The 21,918-nt window shown below is 39.9% G+C and overlaps 1 protein-coding gene across 1 annotated transcript in view; it reads right to left on the reverse strand.

The window, feature by feature from the left end:
- Positions 1-5,704: 5,704 nt before the first annotated feature.
- meis2b (Meis homeobox 2b) overlaps positions 5,705-21,918 on the reverse strand; it is a 63,274-nt gene continuing 47,060 nt past the window's right edge. The window contains exons 11-13 of the mRNA XM_033618009.2: positions 21,462-21,551; positions 20,808-20,904; positions 5,705-12,638 (exon numbers count right to left, since the gene is read on the reverse strand). Of these exons, the coding sequence (XP_033473900.1) occupies positions 20,846-20,904; positions 21,462-21,551 (149 nt within the window). The 3' untranslated portion in view covers positions 5,705-12,638; positions 20,808-20,845. The remainder of the gene's footprint in view (positions 12,639-20,807; positions 20,905-21,461; positions 21,552-21,918) is intronic.

Consider the following 21,918-nt stretch of genomic DNA (forward strand, 5'->3'; position numbering starts at 1 on the left):
CTGTACACAGTTGTCTGCAAAAATGTGGACAGGCTGGAAAGAGAATCATCATACTTCACACTGAAGACAAAATGAGACTTAAATAGCTCACCAAAAGCCCCCAGGGACATACATGACTGACATGGAACAAGCTTTTTGTCCAAGACAACGTAAAGGCGAAAACCTGCGCTTTTGAAGTCCCTGTGGCAAGAAGATATGGCTGAGAGCCTCCTTTGGTGGTCATCAGATGATCCTCAAGGCTTTGACATGACTGAAACACAATATAAACATCACCTTAAATAATTTGCTTAAAAAATGTTAAATTCACCGCAGTATTTTAAATGAAATAGTGTTATTCACAAACCTTTTGAAATTTCACCAGATGATCTGTTGCCTCTTCAATGCTGATTTTCTTGGGCTGTTTTCTTCCAGTTGGTTGTGGTGTGAGAAGATGCAGCAGGACAAGAAGAGATGACATATCACTGTCCTACTCTGGAAATAGAGTAAATAACACTAGTTATCTTAAAATGGCCTGTTTTGTGCAACTCTAGATTCTGTCATAGCTTGTATTTGTTTAATGATAATCTTTCGAAATAAGAAAGTAAAAGTGTGCTATTTATAACAAAGTTTGTTACAGACCAGAACATTATTTATGTTAAACATTAAATAATAAACTCTTATGCAAACAGATTTCAGTTATTTAATAATACATTTTTTTCATTTTGATGATGTACCTGGATCATCAGTGGTGTCAGATCCTTCATTCAAAGTAGATGTCAGATGTCGTTTTAGACGTGAGGTCTCCTTTAGGTTCTTGGCTTCCTGGATGACTTTGTCTTTAAAACTGGTGTTCCACTTTTGCAGGAACCTTGATGTGGCCTGTTCTCCAAACATTAGTGAGAAGTCTTGCAAAATCTAATTAAAAAGGAGAGGGCAACTATTTCAGCCACCTAATGTAAACCTAATATTTTAATACAACTTTTGCAAATTCATTTTTAATACCTACCAGTCCTTTAGTGCAGAATTTGTTGACGGTATTGGAAGGTTTCTCTCATCTTCTGGAAGACTAAGTCACGGTCTGTTGTGTGGTGGAGAAGAGATATGGCTTCCATACAGTCATCTACCGTTTGCTGGTCACCTGTGGTAACTACAGTGCGTCCTGAGGGTGTGGGACCTACTTTAAGCACCACTTTCTTCAGGGATGGAGAGGCTGTTCTGGACTGACGTTGCACAATCTTTACACGCCACTCATAAAAGCCTTTGTTGCTCTGACTGTGGTAAAAATGTTCCTGTGTAAAAGAAAAAAAAATATCATTGTGTGTTGGAAACAATATGCACATTTATGATGCTTTTAGTGCTAATACACAAAAAATAAGGAATCAGCAGCTGTTATTGTTTTAAACATGGACTGCAGTGCAAACTTACATATCCCTTGCTTGAGTATGGGTCCTTCAAAGCTGGAAACCATGACACAGTCCCAAGGGCATGGAACTCCTTTGTTGCTTTACTAACATGACATCCTGCAAAAGGAAAAACATCATTTCTAAGGATTGCTGTGTCCATTAAAAAAATGTAAAAAAGTCAAGTCTTATTCCGTGTTTGTCTCCATGCTTTTCATAGACTTCAGCTCCGCTTTCAACACAGTAATCCCCCAAAAACTGGTCCACAAACTCCACAGCCTGGGTTTAACTACCTCACTCTACACATGGATTATATAATTTCTCACCGGCAGACCACAAAACGTCAGGATAGGCAAGCACACTTCCTCCAGCCTCATTGTGAACACTGGGGTGCCGCAGGGGTGTGTGCTCAGTCCAGTCCTGTTAACCTTTTTCATTCATGACTGTGCCCCCATCCACCCCTCCAATACTATAATGAAGTTCGCAAACGACACCACTACAGTGGGACTCGTCACGGATGGCGAGGAGACCCACTACAGAGAGGAGGTCCAGCATCTGGCTGAGTGGTTTTGCAAGAACAACTTGGTTCTGAACACCACCAAAATGAAGGAGATCAATCACACACACCCCCAATTCACATCAACGGTGAGGAGGTGGACACGGTAGACAACATTCGATTCCTGGATCTCCACATCACCAAATACTTCACATGGTCCCTGAACACCTTGCACCTGGTGAAGAAAGCCCAGCAAAGGCTTTTCTTCCTCAGGAAACTGAAAAAAGCTGGACTCTCCTCTCAGCTCCTTGTGAACTTCTACAGGAGCACTGTGGAGAGCGTCCTCTGTCAGTGCATCACTGTATGGTATACCAGCTGCACAGAACAGAAAGGACTTGGCCTGGGTTTTAAAACAGCCCGGAGGGTCACAGGAGCTGCGCTCCCAGACCTGGATGCTGTGTATGCTGGAGGCCTACAGAGAAGAGCCACCAGCATCAGCAATGACAGAACCCACCCTGGATACCGCCTGTTTGTCCCCCTACCATCAGGGAAACGCTACCGAGCACTCAGGTCTCGGACTAACAGACTGAGGAACAGCTTCTTCCCCAGAGCTGTAGCCTCCATCACCCCCACAACCACCCATGCACACACAGCCACATGCACTACACTTCCAATAAGCCACTAAGGACTCAGCCATACACTGTAGCACCAGCGCACTTTAAATCTGCTGCGATATGGACACCTGTGCAATATCTGCCTTAATTTTGTATATCTATATACACTTGTATTTATATACATTACAAGAGTTCATACCCACCCTTATTTATAAACACCCTCTGTATTTTCAACACTGTGTGTTGTTTTACTGTGTTTACATTTCTTTTATACTTATTCTAGCTACAGATGCAGCCACTTCACTTTGGTCCGTGGTGGGACCGTAACCGATCCGTGACAGGTCCCTGTCGTCACCTTGACGGGCTCATAGCTCTAATAAGATCCCCCGCGATGAGGAAGAGAAAACTGGGCCGACCGGTAACGCCCCTAAGTTTAATTTGTATAAAGACCAGTTGCAATGGTCTGTCCACCAGGAGGAGCAGTGAGTGTCGAAGCCGAAGCGGTTTACTGCGCCTCTTATTACTGAGAGAGCTTCCCACACAGAGCATATTTGATGATTAGCAGGCTACCATATAAATATTATGCTTCAGTGTTTTGTTATTCAAAATAATTGCATGAAAATTAATGCGCTGTGGCTGGGAACTGAGCGATATGCAGCAAGAACAAAACTGCGTTTGAATCATTAGTCTTAACGGCTGGGTTTATCTGCATTGGTAATGATAATAATGTCATATAGTAATAAATATAGTAATATATAATATATAATACCATTATTATGGCTATGTAAATATAATTTATGGTGCTGTTAGACCAATCCACTCTGTTTACAGAATGTGCGAAAGACAAGAGCATTTTTTTAACCTCAGCGAAAGTGTTTTTCAAAGACTACATGCTACTACAAATATGGACTGAAGCAGAATCTTTCATTAGATAAAAACAGCTTGTGAATATTGGAAATAATTACATAGATCTTTTCTTTTTATAATAATCATTATGACGTTGGGACTATTCAAGGCTCTGCACACACTCTGCCTCACTGAGCTGCTGTAATTTGTGCAAAGGATGCTTCATATAATAACATAACAATATAGGCTTATTTATCGTGTTATGTCATCATGTCATTTCTGTCTTTACATGGTCACGCGTTAACAATTCTCCTCTGCTCTCTGTATGGCGCACACAGACACATGCGCAGACACACCTGACCCTAGCCCGGCGCAGTTTGTTACCTGACATAGTTATTATTATTATTGTTATGGACAGTGTGTAAATAACCATCAACAGGCTGCAGACAAACAGCAGCGTAGCACAGCACTGTATGCACTTGGAGCCTGTGTTGCGTTCAGGCGTTGTCACGTAAATAACAACTTCCAGCACTTAAGTGACTTTTTACTTTTATTTTTTTCAATAAAACTGTATTTTCCTAAATCTTGAGACACCTCATATGTAAGCTAGACCTCATTACTGTGCACAAATGTACGTAGTCCTAAAGAGCCCTTCTGGTGCCAGTAGATCAGAGTCCTGCACGGGTCCAGTTTTCAAGATCCGCCTCGACCCGACCCGGCGACGTACAAACCCGCACCCGAACCACAAACCCACGCATCAGGCCAATTAGTACCGCAACCCGGTCCGACCCGTTGAAACACGACCCGCAGCCCGACCCGTAACCCGTATTTAAAGTAATCATTTTGGGTCATATTGGCTGAATATTGAACAGCATATTGCCACAGTTAAGGTGCCAGTAAGTAAACAACGACCTGAATGAAGCAGCTCTCACAATAAAAACCTGACTTCAGTTCCATCATCAACCCTCTGTGTTCTTCTCCCATACGAGTGTAAAAGCACTCATTTGTTAGGTTTAATGCTTTTAAACTTTTAATCTATGTAAAGTAACTTTACATGTGTAATAATAGACTTACTTTCTGTCCAGATCGACGTTCAGCAGTTACAAGCCATCACGTGTTTTTAGAATCCATCGAGGAGAGAGGTAATCCATCAGGGAAACACTTCAGAAACATTATAAAGTGATAGTTGTACGTTTTATCCACTTATTTCTCAAATACCTAAATAATTATTTACTGTTTTGGAAGTGGCGCTTATTAGACGGTGGCAGCCATGTTGATTCTCTCGTCCAATCACAAATTGTGTTATTAGATGGTGAAACGCGTGTAAACAGCTGAACCAGTGACCGTTGAGAAATAGAGGAGGCGATCCTCAGAGAGTAAATGTGGTCCTGTTTATCTTGGAAGGTGAGAGAGCTCAAACACATAATTAGCATTACGATGAACCTTTTCATTCCTTCTGAATGGGTGAATGTTGCATCTGAATAGGTTTCAGTCACTCAGATCATCCAAGTGCGCTATACAAACTTTTGATGCAAACATCAGTGTTGCCAGATCTCGCGAGACAAATAAGCAACCAGGCCTGTGAAAACAAGCCCAAAACAAGCGACTTTTTCTATGGAGCAACCCTAGGTTCCGGTGAGAGAAAATTAAATAAACTGTGTGCACGGTTTTACAGTCCATGGGAACAGATTTTAAACTGTGGGTACAGATTGTCAATTTACATCCATGTGGACAGATAAGTAGGTCTATACTGTGCACAGTTTTGCAAAACTGTACCCATGGTACACAGTTTATTTATTTTTCTCCCCCCTGAGCTTCAGGACAATGACCACAAGAGGGAGTTAAACCACCGTTTAACATTATTTAACATTATCAGAGATATTGGATGAAGCGAGATACCCAACTCAGCTCACTTCCTGATTCAGTGATGTCAGCGCCACGCCCCTGTAGGAGACTTGCGGCAGCTATGACTGTATTGTCGTCAATAAGGAAAATGAACGTGATCACAATTTATGGTCAATTCTTTCGGCCTGTAGTCACTAAAGTAAATATTGGGTTCATTTTCCACAAGCCACACATCTTCCCAATATGTGTGTGTGTGGGGGGGGGGGGGGGGGGGCCGGGTGGGGGGGGTTGAGGGAGAACAGGCTCTGATTGGAGGGAGAGCTAACCACGCCCACTTAGGACACAGGAAGAGTAACCGTTTTCTTAACATTGGATAAGCCTACAGTTGGGTATCTCCCTTCATCCAGTATCTCTGACATTAGAAAACAGATGGGATATCAAATATAGACTGATGTACCAAGTACATTATATACACAGTAAACCTCTGGTAATTAAAATTTGCACACACAAATAAATATCATCCTGAATTCACAAATTCTTTATTTATTATTGCTTTTTATGCACTCATCTGACTTTTTTCTTTTAGTTACAGGACTGACGTTTTCCTAACCAGAAAAAAACACATTACCCTGCTCTGCCTCTGATTGGCTCGTACTCGTTGCCATCAGGTTCAGAGCCAATTAGAAGCTGGATGCAGGTGGGAAAAAAACTCTGCTGTCTCCTGTGTGTATGGGGAAAGGGGAGGGACAGAGGGAACAGGCAAGACAAACTATGCTACGTTTAAATAACATATGGAAAATATCTGCTTGACAACTTATTATGGAGCTGGGAACAAGCCCAAATAAGCAACTACGCTTTAGAAACAAGCCCACAAAAAACGCGACCCGCGACTACCAATATTTGTAAGCGACTTTACAGAAAAACAAGCCCAAAGTCGCTTATAATAAGCGGACTTGGCAACACTGGCAAACATTCAACAACATATCGTCACTGTCGATGTCTGAACTACCTCCTAAAAGGGACATTTTACGATTCCAGTCAAATCCAATCAAGCTTTATTTCTTAAGCACCTTAAAAACAACCACAGCTGAAACAAAGTGCTGTACATCAAGAATAACAATTCTTAACTTTAATAACAATTCTTCACATTATAAATTAAAAAAAATGATTTTGTCTTGTAATGAATATTAATGTTATTTTAAAATTTAAGTCTCTTAATGAGCAACTTTTTCGAAATGATTTGAGTAATTATTTTTAGGCACTAAGTTATTTTCAGAACGTTTCTCATTACTCTGAGAAACTAAGTCAATATTTTTGGAGACCTGGGCCAATACTAACATTTTAGGTTTTCCTTAATAACTAATGTGTTTATAACACTGATGCTGCAGCAGATAAAGGTGGTCATTTTGTTTGGCTGGGAGTTGGCTGGCAGTTGGCTGGCTTCCGGCTAGCGTGGGAAATTTGAAGTGGCTGCATCTGTATAGTTCTAGTTCATCCTCACTGTTTTTTACATTGTTTTATAATCTTAGCTATAGTTCTAGTTGTTTATTATAGTTCTGATTTTTTATTATAGTTCTAATTTTTTATCCTTTTATCTTCCTTATTGCTGCTGGACTGACTGTCACCAATGAAGTTCCGTTGTATTTTTTTCAATAACAATAAAGCCTCTTATGTTTTATGTTATGTTATGTCTTAGAGTTAAGATGCAAATCCCACAATTTTTCTCTGCAAACACAGAAAGGATTTAATGCCCTACCATCATGAGTGTAGATGACAAAACAGATTTCTTTGGCTGCACGTTCTGGAAAGACATCCTCATCCATTTCTACACCCTCGTCATCTGTGACTTTCAGTATTGGTCCTCTGATATGAGAAACTTCTCCTGGACTGTAGCAAGACAATTAGCAAAAAAGAAGCAAACTTCCTCTAATTTCATGTTTCTTCTTTGCCCCTCGTTGTACCTTTAGCACTGTCTTGGCCATCTAACATTAAAAGGTTTGAGAATAATAATGTTTAGTTGTTAAGGAAAGGGGAAAAGGAACAGGTGTGTCCAGGATGCGACTGTCTGCCATGATGTTACCTGCCTGTTTCCTATTCTGAAGGTGTTAAAGTCCTGGATTGAGGGCCGACTGGCACCAATGATTCTGTCTGCAGTCCTAGCTGTCCATTAAAGACTGTCCCTGTCCTGTTTGGTGTTGATCTAAACCACACAGTGATGGATGTGTGGAGAACAGACTGGATCATTAATTAGCAGCTCCTGAGGCAGGCTGAACTTTCTGAACTGGCTCAGAAAGTATATCCTTAGCTTGGCTTTTTTTTATGTCGGACATGCACATGAAGTCCTGGAAAACTGTGAATCCGGGAAACCTGCAGGATTCCACAGCATTAGCGCAACCCTGAGGCTGCCACCCATGGCACCATCTACTCCACGATGCCATCTGGAAAAAGAAAATGAAGCAGAAAAACTGCATTTGGAACCACTAATAGGAGGGATGAGAGGAAGATGATGAGAAAGAGAAGAAGAGGAAAAAGGAAGAAGAAGAAGAGGAGAATAAGAAGAGAAGAAGATAAGAGGCATAAGAGGAAGAGGAAAGGCATAAGAGGAAGATGATGAGAAAGAGAAGAAGAGGAAAAGGAAGACAAAGGGGAGAAAAGAAGAAGGAGAAGAAGAAGAGGAGGAGGAGGAGGAAGATGAATGAAGAGGAAGGAAAAGAGGAGGTGAAAAGGAAGAGAATAAGAATAAGAAGGGATAGAAGAAGAGGAAGAGGAGTTGAAGAAGAAGAAGAACAACAACAACAAAAGGCGGAGGAAGAGTAGAGGAAGCAGAAGAAGAAGAGGAGGAAGGGAAAAAGGAAGAGAGGAAGAAGATGAGAAGAGGAAGAACAAAAAAAGAAAACAAAACATTAAAAGAAATAATCATACTGAAGTTTCCACAGCTGGTATGTCAGTAAAAGTTATCTGTGAATACACATTAGTAGTCGTCTGGATCATATTAGTGTCTTATAAACTGTCTGTAGTGCTGTGTACATATTTCCACTGAAAGAGACAACTGTTTCCTTGTTGAGGTCACCATTTGATATAATGCAGTACTCTGCCTTAATGCCACCAGATTTTTAAAGATGATGACAGGGTGTATTGAGAAAACCGACACATCACACATGGCCATCAGCCTCCTAAGAAGCCTAGACACTGCCATCTTGGCCACTTTCTGAACTCTGACCTTTGACTTCCTGTATATATTGGTCCAAATAAAGCTGACATGAAGGCCTCTATCCACACCTGATTTTCCTTAAGATTTAAACAGCAAGTGCGCTCAGCCAACCACCCTTCCAGGGAGTAAACGTCCATCCACTTGGGGGGCTCAAAGAGTGACCTGTGATTCACAGGGAGAGGATATACAGTACATATTTTTAACTGTGTTTGACAGGGCTGATCCAGAGCTTTGGTCACGCTATGTCTGCAGACATTACCCCCATTCCTTCTACCTGCCACTAAATGCATAGTGAAGTGATCAGGGGGAGCTCATGTAACTGAACACTTTCCACTTAAACAATTACTGCCATTAGTGCAGGAGGGAAATAGATGGTGAGCAGATTTCAATCTCTGCTCAAAACAAGGCGAATACATTGTTTTTCACTGACCGAGGCAGTTTGTCATGACATGATTTAGATTTAGATCTCTGGAGGTCTGCAAGGGCAGACAGATGGACAAATAAAACAGAAAGAAGAGTGACCCAGAGAACAAGAGGCATATACACAGCATGTATTAGGTAATGGAAGTGGGTGATGTCAGCAGGAAATATGGGACAGCGGCTGTGTAACCATTTACTCAAGTACTGAACTCAAGTTTTGAGGTACTTGGGTTTTTTCATTTTGTGTTACTGTATTCTTCTTCTTCACTATATTTCTGAGGCGAATATCGAACGCTTTACTCCTCTACACATATTTGCAACACATTCTCACTCCAACCACATTACAAATAAACATTTGGTCTTTCCAAGTTGACATATGACGTGCAAGGTACCCTGGGTGTGTTGGTTGTTTACATTCTGAGATGGCAGCCTGTTACATACGTTGTGTTTTCAAAATACACTTCCTTGTGAATGATTCATAGTGCCAACTCGGAACTACACCTGTATTCAAAGAAGAACTCACATTCAATGATGCCAGTTACTCTAGGCTATTTGCCCTCAAAAATGAAAACCCATCTCTGTCATGACTTTTTTTTTTTTTTTTTTTTTTTGGAAAATAGTCAGTAGCAATGTATAATGTAGCATGCTTATTTTGCATAATGGTACCTTACCACTTTATCTATCCATGATGTCTGTTTGAGAGCATGTTGAGTGTCTGGCTTTTTCCCAGCAGACAAAATGACGTATTACGTGTTGCTAACAACATGAACAATGGCTGCTCAGATGTCCCAGTAAGATAGTGAGCAAGTATGAGCAATATCAGGAGCCCGAAACTGAAGCAGCAAAATGGAATTAAGCCACCATTTATCTCAATATTTCAGCTTCAGCTCCGAGCTCTGCATTGTCAATAGCGGAAAGAGGAGACTGCCATGCCACCACTGAAATAACAGAGGCAGTGCCACCTGGATGCCACCAGTTTTTTTAAACTTCACTTGTAGTTCCTGTGAAATTATTTTCTGAGATGTAACCCCGGCCTAAATTCAGCTTCAAAGCCTCCTCTCCAGTGAGTAAAATGATGTTGGAGGAACTGTTTCTTTATCTCTACAATATTTCTACAATATGAAATTTTGAGAGTGTGTGATGATCATGAAGTGAAGTACAATATTCCTGCAAATCACAAAGTATAAATGTAAAGTCAAATGTATTTGATATTTTGTGCCCTACAGTTTTCTGTTATATTCCTGCACTGCTTTATGAAATTTGAAATGCTAGGTTATATTCTCTGATAGCTTGAACGCCCTGCTAATGTTAGGAGGGACTCTGTGTTAACGGCAGAATTTGTGCATCATTATGATGCAGCTTTCTGTCGGAGCTCTGACCCATATTTCAAACGGATAGGCGCTTGTTTCCGGCAGCCTTCAAAACGCATTTATCCTCAGCACAGTCGGCAGGGCTGAATGAATTAGGCCTGTTCGAGCGGCGCTCTTATGCGCTCCCAGAGAAATGAGAGAATACCATTCCGCTTTGTATTGCTCTTTATTTTCATCTTCCTCACATCAGCCGGATTATATTCTACTATTTGTTTGCAGAGAGGAAAATGGAGGTTATTTTCAAAATAATGGATGCATTAATGGATACAGTTTTAGTGATTATTTTTATCCGTGGAAAATATGATAGAAAGAGGTCCATGAACTGGAAAAGCATTTAAAACAGACCTATTGTATACACGCAGTATAAGCCTTCAATAAATGTTCCTTTGGTTTAATTCAGTGCTCAGTATTCCGCTGTGTTTTACTGCGTTATTTGCTTCGTTTTTTTTTCACATAGGAATATTGGTAGGAGAAAAATATTTCGTTTTTATATTTTACACCTAACGAGAAAAAGTGGAAATGATTTGATAAAGACCCGCGAAGAGGCCCGCAGCTCACACTCACCTGGACCCAAACATGATTTGCTTAAGTCTGATTAGCGCAGTAAGTGATTACTTCCTCTATGTGACAATTTAAAAGGTAAATATGTTTGAAGAATATTCTGAAATTTGACAAATTTCAATCATTTAAAAAAGTCGGATTCAACCAAATATGATGACCAGTAAAATAATAATTCTTATTAAAATAAATAAATTAAATTAAATTAAAAATAATTTAGACAGTAGACCTAAAGCTAAAAAACGAAATCCTCCGGACTGGAATGTATATGCGGCGCGTGATTGTTGTCGATTAAAATGAATATTTATCAGTGACGATGATGAGGGCGCATTCGGCCCTCTGCAGCTCTACGACAGTCCGCTCCGGCTGCTGCTTCCCTCGTCAATACAAAGCGCAGAGGATCGTTACAGGCTGACAATGATAAATGTGCCTTTATTTATTTATTCTTCCTAGTTTCTGTATTTACTCATTTTCTCATGTGATGCAGAAGGCAGTCTGTCCTGGAAAACATCGGGAGCCGAAAGTAAATATCAAAAAATCATCAGCGTTTGATTGAAAACGAAGGGATTTATTCCATTCTAAGGAAACAGGACTCACCTTTCATTTTTCATTTCTCTACATCTTTTTTTCTGTCGCCGTCACAGACACACGCACACAGCAGCACAACGAACCACACGGAAACAACAACATGGAGGAAAAGCTGCCGCAGCCTCCGACTTCGCTCTCATTTTCTTGAACTTTGTAACCAGGCCATCCATCATTCCTGTCACCATCAATCGAATAACGTGAGACAACTGCAATCCCATCTCATATCGAACCAGAGCCGTCTACGTGACCTGCTCCACCAACAAATGTCGTTGCCTTGTTTTTGTTTTTGTTTTTTTTTAACGCTGAGCTTTCTGGTTGGGAGTTTTAAAAAGTGAGCCAGCAGGAAAATAATGAGGCCGACCTGCTCTGCACTTTCAAACACTGTGATGAATCCTTGTTTCGTCTTCCTTAATGCATTTTTATTTTGGTTTTAGTGCAGACTTCTTCTCTGTGTTTTGGTGCTAAAAACTATTCAAAACATTGTCAAAAAATGGAACTCAATTCGCCATCAGGTCAGATTCCCCCAGGAGTCTTTGTAGCTCCAGTTTAGAAGAACAGGAAGAGGAAAGCAGAAGAAAGAGGTGCAGTGCATGGAGAACAGAAACAAACACTCGGTTAAAGTTGGGGTTAAAAAAAACATGTCAGTGAAGCTCACTCTGACATCTAGTGATCACAAGCGCAAACATGGAGAGAACCAGCTAAATAAAAAAGCACTAATCTATACAGCACAACAATTACAACGCTCACCGAGTCCTCATATTTAAATCAAAAAAAGATATTCACAGTGTTTTTTTCTTTTGTTCTTTAAAGGAGAAAAGTGTGTGTGTGTGTGTGTGTGTGTGTGTGTGTGCGTGTGTCTTTGTATAATTTATTGGAGGAGGATGGGCATTAAGGGTTGGGGGTAAAGCTAAGAGGTCAAATAAGAAAGAGAGGATGAAGTGATCTTCCCTGTGGTCCGCCATTGTAGAAAAATAAATAAATAATTTAAAAGGAAATGGAGCAGATGTGTCAAACTGCTTCTCTTCACTATGAAGTCCTTTAAGTCATTTTATTCTCTGTGCAGCCAGTTAAGCTCCGAGTCTCTGCTCACTTTCAAGTCAAAAGTTTGTGGGCGGCCTCTGGTGCAGAGCATTGGCGTTTCCATGGTGATCCTCTACATGCGCGCACCGTGGGGCTCGGGCAAGGTGAGGTGAGGTGGGAGTGGTCAAGTGGTGTACGGTCAGGTGGGTTCGACGTGGCAGCTGCAGAGGCAGCTCTGGTACTGAGCTCCACAGACAGATGGGAGAAGATCCCTGAGCCAACCATGGAGGCCTGGACACACAGACAGAGGAAAGGGAACAGAGGGTTAGGACACAGAAGTCCAAAGACTGAAAAGGCTTTCTAAAAAAAATATTCATGGGGTTAGTGGATAATACTTAAAATAGAGAAGTTTCTCAGCAAAATCAATAACACCAAGCAATAACATTTTTGACATTTTGCATGGAATTTAAATAACCTACAATATAATAAAATAATCTGACCACTAAGTATCACCACAGCTTTTGGATAAATTGTGTTGGTTAAACTCAATAAAATTCTTAAGCTCAGGGCAAATAATATTGGTTGTACTAAAATAATTGGGCTTGTCAGATTATAAAATACTTAAGGCCAGAGTTGGAATTGCTTAAAACGATGCATGCAAATTGTTACCTTTTTAAAAGAAAAAAAAAAAAAAAATAGAAAAATACAAAATCCCATTCTTTTTTACTATAGACATGAATACTGTGTCATGCAATACAACTATAATTGCCTGGTCTTACACATGAACACAAACCACAACACACACACAGTACATTTCAAACAGTAAAAACAGCACTACCAAAAATGATCCAAAAAAAGGAAATTCTAATTTTTTTAATTTTATTTTTATAGCACATTTCGACAACAAGGCAATATCTCCCACAAAGTCCAGAGACAGTTGATAAAGCACAAGGGCTGCATAATTGAAAATGACAAACTCAGTATATTTGTATATGAGTTGTACCAAGTTCAAACAAAAAGTTACTTTTTTCTTTGTTTTACTGAAATAAATTCAAAGGCCATACATATAACAATGATCTATGTATTCACCTGAAAAAAAGATTAAAGTCTACACCTAGAGACATTTCAGACTATCCTGACCTCCTCTCTGGGGAACACAAGTTGAGAGACATCTGATTAAACACTTATTAATGTCCACGTTTCCCTTTTATTCTGGGTTTTCTGGTTAAACATCAAAATGAACATCTTTGATAGTGTGCATAGTCTTGTCAGACCATTTCACAAACACTTATCAGCCATCATATTTTGTCAATGCCAGAAGAAAATGGGAGTCAAATCCACCTCTCCCAAATCCCACAGTTTACATTATTAGCAGCTTTCTCTCACTTAATAGAAATCCATCAATAATAACAGTATGAACAGCAACTCTTCAGTAAGCAACTTTGAGTCTTTGGCCCTTTTAGATGGGACAGATAATTTAGGACTATATTTCTGTTCAAAATGTGTAAGTCTGTCATGTTGTTAATATAAGTCATGGGGCAGGATCCCACCTATTAATTCTGACTTCATACTTCAGAAGTCTAACTTCACTGTGAACCCCAATCCATTCATGACACAAAATTTTAATGTAGAGCCTACACAAATGTCCCAGATTGTCAAAACAACATAGAAAATGTATGTTTACTTAACTCATTCCTTGTGAGCTTGACATGATGTTTTTCAAGTCAACAATTTTTTTTGTTTTTTAGTTTTGAGTTAATTTGACAAAAATGTATCATGCTGATTTAGCCTAATTAGTTTAAGGCCAATTAAAACATTATCATTGTGCACTTGACATATTTTTTTTAAGTTCAATGGAATTTAAAAAAATGTTGTAAAAATGTGTAGTCATTTTTTTATGTTCATATGACACAGAATTAATGCTCAAAAAAGTTATGTTAAACTGACATAAAATTCAAATTTGTGCTCAAACTATGCATATGAATTTTTTATGTAAAAATCTGGAAAACATCAAGATTTTCCTAACTGAATTTGTTCGTACTCTGCGAATAAGTTTAGAACTACCTTAGACCATACGTAGGCACAAATGATGAAGGCCCGGCTCTCTTACAAAATGTAAAACACCTTTGAACTAAATGCATAACATAGGCCCACTAAAACTGCATTCATTACAAATGGATTTAATAGACAATGACATTAATTTACATTAATTTTCAGCAATATTAATTTACTAATTCATTGGCCAAATGTATTAAAAGCAAACAAACAATGAAACTGACACCCTTCCACAGTTAATCGCATAATTAAAATATTCAACAATAAAAACTGTCCCAGTCCCAGGTTAGAGTGACTTTACAAGAATATTGATATTGAAATGTAACAGTTTTGTTTTTTCTTGTTTTTATTTACTTAGTCTATAATGATCAGCTACTCCCACTTATTTCTAGTTGTGCATATATGCAAGGTATATAAAAGATTCTGATTTACCTCCAAGCAGGTGCTAAGATGGCATATGAAGCCTTGCTGGAGGCAGCCTGTGTCTTCAGGAGAGAGCACATCTTCAGAGACTGACATAACAGGTTTGAAGACAGTGAATAAAGGCTTATCAAGGTGTGAGAGTATGCTGAATACAAATAGCAGGAACGTGCCTATCAACTTCAAATGCTTCAGATTCACCAACGTGCATGTTGGCATGAACAAAAATTGGCCGGTGCGCAGGCCTCATGAATCTGACTGTAATTTTTTTGCTTATTTTCTGCACATAGTATTTCCATGCACAAATTAGTGAATGGAAAAAAAATCTGGTCCTCTAATTAGGATCCAGGAGTTAACATAAAAAAGTGAAGCTTCCAAGTTCCAAGATTTTAAGTTGTACAAGTTCTCTGATTAGAAGGTTTGAGACTAAGCTGGGAAAAAGATGCAGGTGAACAATACTGGAGAAGACATCTGGACAAAGTTTGTCGTCTCTTAGCACAGTCGTTCATGTGAAGCTAAACTGCTAAATAGAAGCTACCAGACCACTATTGGACCCAGAGAAAATTAGCTAGACTTAACTACAGAACAGTGACACCTGCTGGAGATGTGAGAAAGAAACTGGTACCCTACCCTAGTACACAAGCTGTTTTTCTGTGAGAAAAAAAGGAGTTCCTGTAAGTACCCTCAAATTTTGGCCTTCATCATGACTCAGAAACTGAGATTCATAGAAAAGTTTCATTTCATTTTCTACTAGATAGTCTACACATTAATTAGGTATGATACAAGATGAATTTGTCATCATTTTTGTTATCTTTTCTGCCATCTGTAATGGAGCCTGGAGGGACAATTTCACCAGTTGCAGCTGTGTGACCTGAATTTGTTCTGTCTGCCATACAGCATCATAACAAACTGGTAGCTAGTGATATTTTTGCCTCCACCATCAGTAGGCAGGCTGTGGAGATAGATGGTTTGGGGTTTTTTTGTCTGTTTTAATTGAGTTTATTGTTGTTTCTTACTTTGTTGTGCTGTAGCCTACAGCCTTCAGGTAACAACATGGGGCAAAGAGTTGTGGCTGTGTTTAGTCATTAAAAAATACATTCATCCTCATAATTATATTGCATCTATATTTCACATACAGTACCTGTTAGCAGGACAAATTGATCTGCTCTGCATAACACACCAGGGTTCCCTCACAAATAGACAAGATGTACATTTTTATTAGCCTTTGGAAGCCTTCTGAAACACGCTGAGGCAAGTCTGATGGAATTACCAGAATTGTCTAGAGCAGCCATGATCAGCCGGGGTGGCGGCCTGGCAGAGATCTGCACTCTACTGAGTGCACTTTTCTAGTTTTAAGGAATGGATTGAGCTGGTGACAGAAAGGGTTTAAACAAATTACATACAGAGAAAAGAGGAGAGAAGATATTTTCAAACAAGTCTGGGGCTCCTCTCTGGCCCTATGACAGAGAATGTCTGACAAAATTTGTACTGGCAAGGGGGAGAATTGGTAGATTCCGATGTAACTGGCACTTTTTCTTCCGTTCTTTTGTCTTTATTGGAGTGTTTGTGTGTTGCCTATGATGGTGTGTCCTGCTGAAGCTGTATTCAACAGGTGCACGCAGCCTGGGTTCATTAAAATGTCTGTGTTTGTGGAATTAGTTCTGTTCACTTTTAAAAAAAGAGGGGACAGTAAGCATGTCGTGAATGTCATGAGGTGTTCTGTAAAAATGAACCATTTCCTTTAATATGATCACTGCCTTCAAGAGCTCATTATTAGAGAATATTCTATCAAGGGCTTAACCGTGAAATTCTAAGTTACCTGACAACACGTTTTACCTTCATTTTGAAAGAGGGAAGCAGATAAAGTGAACCTCTTCTGTGGGACTGTTTTCATCATGATTTTAATGTTGAATTGTTTTTATGAGCAAGGTGGGTGATGTTTCTTTTGAGCTCTTTATTGGTTAGATGTTGATATAAATATACTTAAATGTTAAAATGTGTGGGCTCTCAGTTTCACAAAAGAATTGTAACTGCTAGAGGGTGAACGGTAAATTAAGATTTATTTTTTTTTGTCAAACCAGTGTGTCAATTCTACATTTTCTTCAAAATTCTGACTGTCTCAATTCTCATTTTTTCATCTTAAAAAATTATTTTGGTCTTAATCCTTTTTGCATCATATTGCATCTTAAATGAACTGATGTGTGCAGTATTTCATAAAGCATATGGTGGAGTCAGCTATATTGTGCAGCAGAGTAAAATAGTGCAGATTCAGTCATGTATTCCATAATGGTTAAATGTTATGTCTCGGGCTTTATCGTGCATGGAAAACCCTCATATTACTCCAAACATGGCTCTCTTTCTTCCTGCAGTCCTGAGGAGATTTACTGCCGCAGTCAGCATACGCTCTTGCCACAGATCAAATTAGGGGAAGAAAAAACATCCGGCTCTACTGAGCTATTACTGAAACTAGTCAATGATCATTCAGTGAGAAATAATTTGATTGAATACTCTCCAAAAATATGAAGGCAGCGTTTCTTCAGGTTGAGAGCCTGATGTCTCTATGCAGATCTAGATATGTATTTTATTTATTTTTTTAGATGAAGCGTCACAATCTGCTCTTTAAACTTCATTAGCAAAACCAGGGGAATTACCAGACAGGGAAGAGGGAAAATTGGCCTCAGTGAAAAAAATGAAGCAAATGCAGCTCCTATTTACATATAAAGAGCTCTATTAATCAAGGTAAGTGTCATTACAGCGTGGCTCATTGAGCAGTGGAGAGTGGGTGTTAAATAAAATTCTCTGTGCTCGGGTGCCTCCGGCAGGCGATATGTCTTGATTTGAGAACTGTCAGCAGTGCTGGGGAGCTGATAGAGGCTGGAGGAGGAGGAGAAGGTGGGGGAGGGGGAATAGTACCCTGATTCTTAATCAGATTGCCAGGGGAGAGGAGATGGAGGAAAATAAAAATGGAGGAAGAGGAGGACAGAGCGATGGAGAGGGAAAGAGGAAGTGATGTAGAGACAGGGAGGAATGTCCTTCACACACAGTCATTTTGATATTTTTCTTTTTTATTCTTTTTTTTCCTCTCCAAAGTCAAAGATGCACACAGCTGACTTCAGAACCGGTCTATGGACCAGGTGGCACAATCTTAGCTCTATCCCATATGCTAAAAGCATGTGTTTTCTCAAAACAAAGTGTCCTCTCGCCCTGAGCATTACTCACAACACTACAGTGGTGCTTTAGCATGTCTTCTCTCAGACAGTGTCTTACCCATATGAAAGGAAAATGATTACAAATTGGGTTTCATTTTCTTAGTTATGTTTATCATTTCTATCACTCATAATAACAGAGCCCGGTCTCACTCCAAAATTGTTGAAATCTGGCGCATGGGCAGTGACTTGCAGCATCAGAACGAAAAATGGCATTCTTAAACGTTGGCATGATAGGTGCCCGGCGGCATCAGGGGGAAACACGGCGGGACAAGGATGAAAGTTAAGGCTGTCAAAGTCCATGTGGGGCGGGCAGGAGGGGTGGTGGATGGGTCCAACAAACACTGACTTTCACCCAAGTGAACGGTGTTCGCATCCTTTCCAATTCTAAAGCCAAACCCTGTTCTTTTTTCCTAAACCTTACCACGTTGGAATCTCAGTTAAAAACACAATATGTGTAATTTTCAACTGTAGAACTTCCCCAGCTTACTAAAAGCTTCCAAATTCCCAGACGAAACCCCCTCTGTGGTGAACTAAAAAACTGGATTTTGGAGGGTGGTAAATAAAACACATGCATATCATTTAAATTTTAATTACATATGTTATTCAGTAAGTGAAATAATTAATTATCAGTAAATTATACATACTCTACCTCTTTGTTAACAGTAACAACTGCAACATAAATATATATATATAAATTATATATTTTTTATATATAAAAAAATACACTCTACGATATTGTATTATGCTCTGCACTGCAGGCTAAAGTCAGTTTCATTCGTGGGAGTAGAGAGTGTTGAGCTGCACTCAAACACTGCATACTTCTCCTGGTTCTCTGTTTGCCAGGGGTTATCATTTGAGCATGGTGTGGTCAATTAGTCAATTACCAAAGCTGACATGATCAGTATAGTCTCCAGGCAGCAAGATGTGCAGTGGTTAGCACAGTCACCTCACAGCAAGAGGATTCTCGGTTCAAACCCACTGGCATGACCAGCCCATGTCAGCGTGCCTCTCACCCATGTTCTCGCACAATGTGAGCTAAGATAGGCTCCAGCCCCCCTGCAACTCTGAACAGGATAAGCAGTTACTGAAAATAAATATGAATTGAGTGTTGCCTCCTGTGTATGACAATTTTTCAAGTCAGGCTAACCTTCCCTGAATTCATTAAATTAAATTACCTGGTTAGTCATATTAATACGTAGATAAATAATTGTCTGCTTACAATCAGGAGCCAATATTACTCACTTTGTATAAGCTATCAGTTGTATGAGGTATTAAAAATATTTGGTTGTATTTACCTAATAAGTTTTAGTGTGTCATAGCTGTTAAATTTAGGTACTCTTTACTCAAGACATGAGATTAAGGCCCAATCCCAATACCCCCCTTGTCCACTACCCCTTAGCCCTTGGCCCTACCCCTAGCCCTGGCCCACTACCCCTTGGCCCTCAAAATGAAGTAACGAGGGGTAGGGATTGAAATCTTTCCCTAGGAATTGGGACACCACTCACTACGTCACCACGTCAGTTATGTTCATGCATACGTAACTATTTTAAACAGGAAGCCGTGAGCGTTCTACATTTCCAACCGGCATCTACAATGGAGTCTCCATTTGAGTTCATCCTAGCAATCGCGTTTGCTGTATTCATCATGCTTCATTTGATGAACGACAGATGATGAAATGATATGTACAACAGGGGACTTCTGCTAGCTAGCTAGCTAGCTAACCAGCTAACATTAAGAGGCAGCATAGTTATCCTAGCTGGCGTGTTACTGTAATGTGAAAAATCCGACAATTTTGCAGAACAGGACAGATGGCAGACGCCAGATAGTGCAAGCTAGCTAGCTAGCTAACAAGCAACCTGAAGACAGTAACGTTAGCTAGCTGGCAAGCTTTCTGTCAACTCCAATCTAGACATCATGAATAGCAATAAAAAATTGTTATACCGTTCTCTACACAAACACACAGTTATTCGAAAACATTTTTACAAAAGTTCCATGTCTATTATACGTACATGTATGAACTTTTTTCCCCGTCTCTTGCTCGTTGGTAGCCATGGCGACATCTACCCCTCACTGGCAAGTCAGCATCTGAAATCCTTCACTCCAAAGGGCTAGTTTCATACCCACTACCCCTCGTTATGCCCCCTACCCTTACACGCAAAAAGGAATTGGAACACCCCTACCCCTCGTGGAACGCGCAAATCTAGGAGTAGGGCCAAGGGGTAGGGCTGGGGGGGCGGGGGTTATTGGGATGGGCCCTAAATGTACTCAAACAAACTGAGTGCAAATTGTAACCTCATATTTACTGAGTAGATTCTATAGGTTTGTTTTAGCAGTGGTGACTTTGGCCCTGTGTTGCACTCACCAAGTTAACTGAAGAGATGCGGGACAAATATGACATGGTTACAAACAAAGTTAATAAAATCAGCTGCTCCAAAAATCTATAGACTATCTTTATTATTCTAAGCTGTTATTATTACCGATAAAAATAGGGTAAAAATAAAGAAAACAAGCTGTAATTATCATAAGGTTTCCCTTAAGAACCAAATTTTAAATAACAATGTACCATATTGCCTTAAAATTGAACCAGGAAGACAAAAGCAAACACTGATGTTGTGAAAGGACTGCTGTGAATCTATATTCACGAAAGTCATGACAGCAAACATCCAGGTCACAAAGTCATTTTTCAAGTCTAGATTAGATTGTTAAGGAAGGGGCAGTGAATGGGGGAATTGGTTATTTGTTACAAATGAAGACAGACAGAGACTGGATTACTTACTTCACCCTGTCTTTTAGGCTTGCCTCAGTGGAGAGGATTTACATGTAGTGCCACTGCCCATCCATGCCCATGTTCATACCCATGCCACCCATTGGTCCTGGAAAATGTACAAACAAGAGCAACAAGATGACAGACCACTCAGAATATGGTAGAACTCTGAGGTTTCACAGAGAACATTATTCTCTACAGCTGCTGGCCAGCGAAGTTGTAAGTAAGATTCAGCATTGATGCTAACAGAAAGATAAAAATGCCTTTACTACAAAGTTAAATGTGGTATAAACATATCTGCCACATAAAGGACACACTACTTCCTGCATTGGCACCAAACATACATCATGCAGTGTATAACTGTCATCATTATAAGCATAAAACTTTTATTTCAAAGTGATTAACATTTAAAAAGACCAACCACAGGCTGTTGCCTTTAGGTGATGCTATGATGGTCATGGAAATGGTGCTACCAGAAAGATACAGATATATGTAAAAATAGATGAAACCTACATGGATTGTGTATGCACATAGAGGAGCACTTCAAGAAACATTGAGCTCTTCCCTAATTTAATCAATTGTTTGAAAGTCAGCTGACTACAGGCAGAAAACAATTATTGAAATGTTGCCCTTGATGATCTGATAATTGTGTGGGTGATTGCTCACCTCCAGGTCGGAGACCCATGTGCTGCTGCCCATCAAGAACAAAACCTCCCATTGGCTGGCCATCTGGACTGTACGCTGTGCCCTGACTCACTGTGAGAGGAGGAGAAGCAAGACTGTGAGAGTGAGCCGCCCAGAGTTCCCACTCTGATCACTCTGATGCTGTACACAAAGTCATGCCCACATCCTGCACCTCCTTCATCCAACCCATAGTCTTTTCTGATACATACTCTTTCTCACTTTTCACTGCTGTTATCCACTCTGCAGCTGCAGCTGATTTAGCAAGCGATATCAGGAAGACACTTTGCATTTAATTTCTCCTGAGCAGTTTGTTGAATGAAATGAAGTACTGTAAAACTTCACGTAAGAGCCCAGGCTATTTGCTTAAGTCAGTGAACTCAACAGCCAAATATTTGGTGGCGTCTTTATGGGACAGGCCTTTAATTCCTTTCATATAAAA

The sequence above is a fragment of the Epinephelus lanceolatus genome, chromosome 13 (genome assembly GCF_041903045.1).
Source record: "Epinephelus lanceolatus isolate andai-2023 chromosome 13, ASM4190304v1, whole genome shotgun sequence".
NCBI lineage: Eukaryota > Metazoa > Chordata > Actinopteri > Perciformes > Serranidae > Epinephelus > Epinephelus lanceolatus.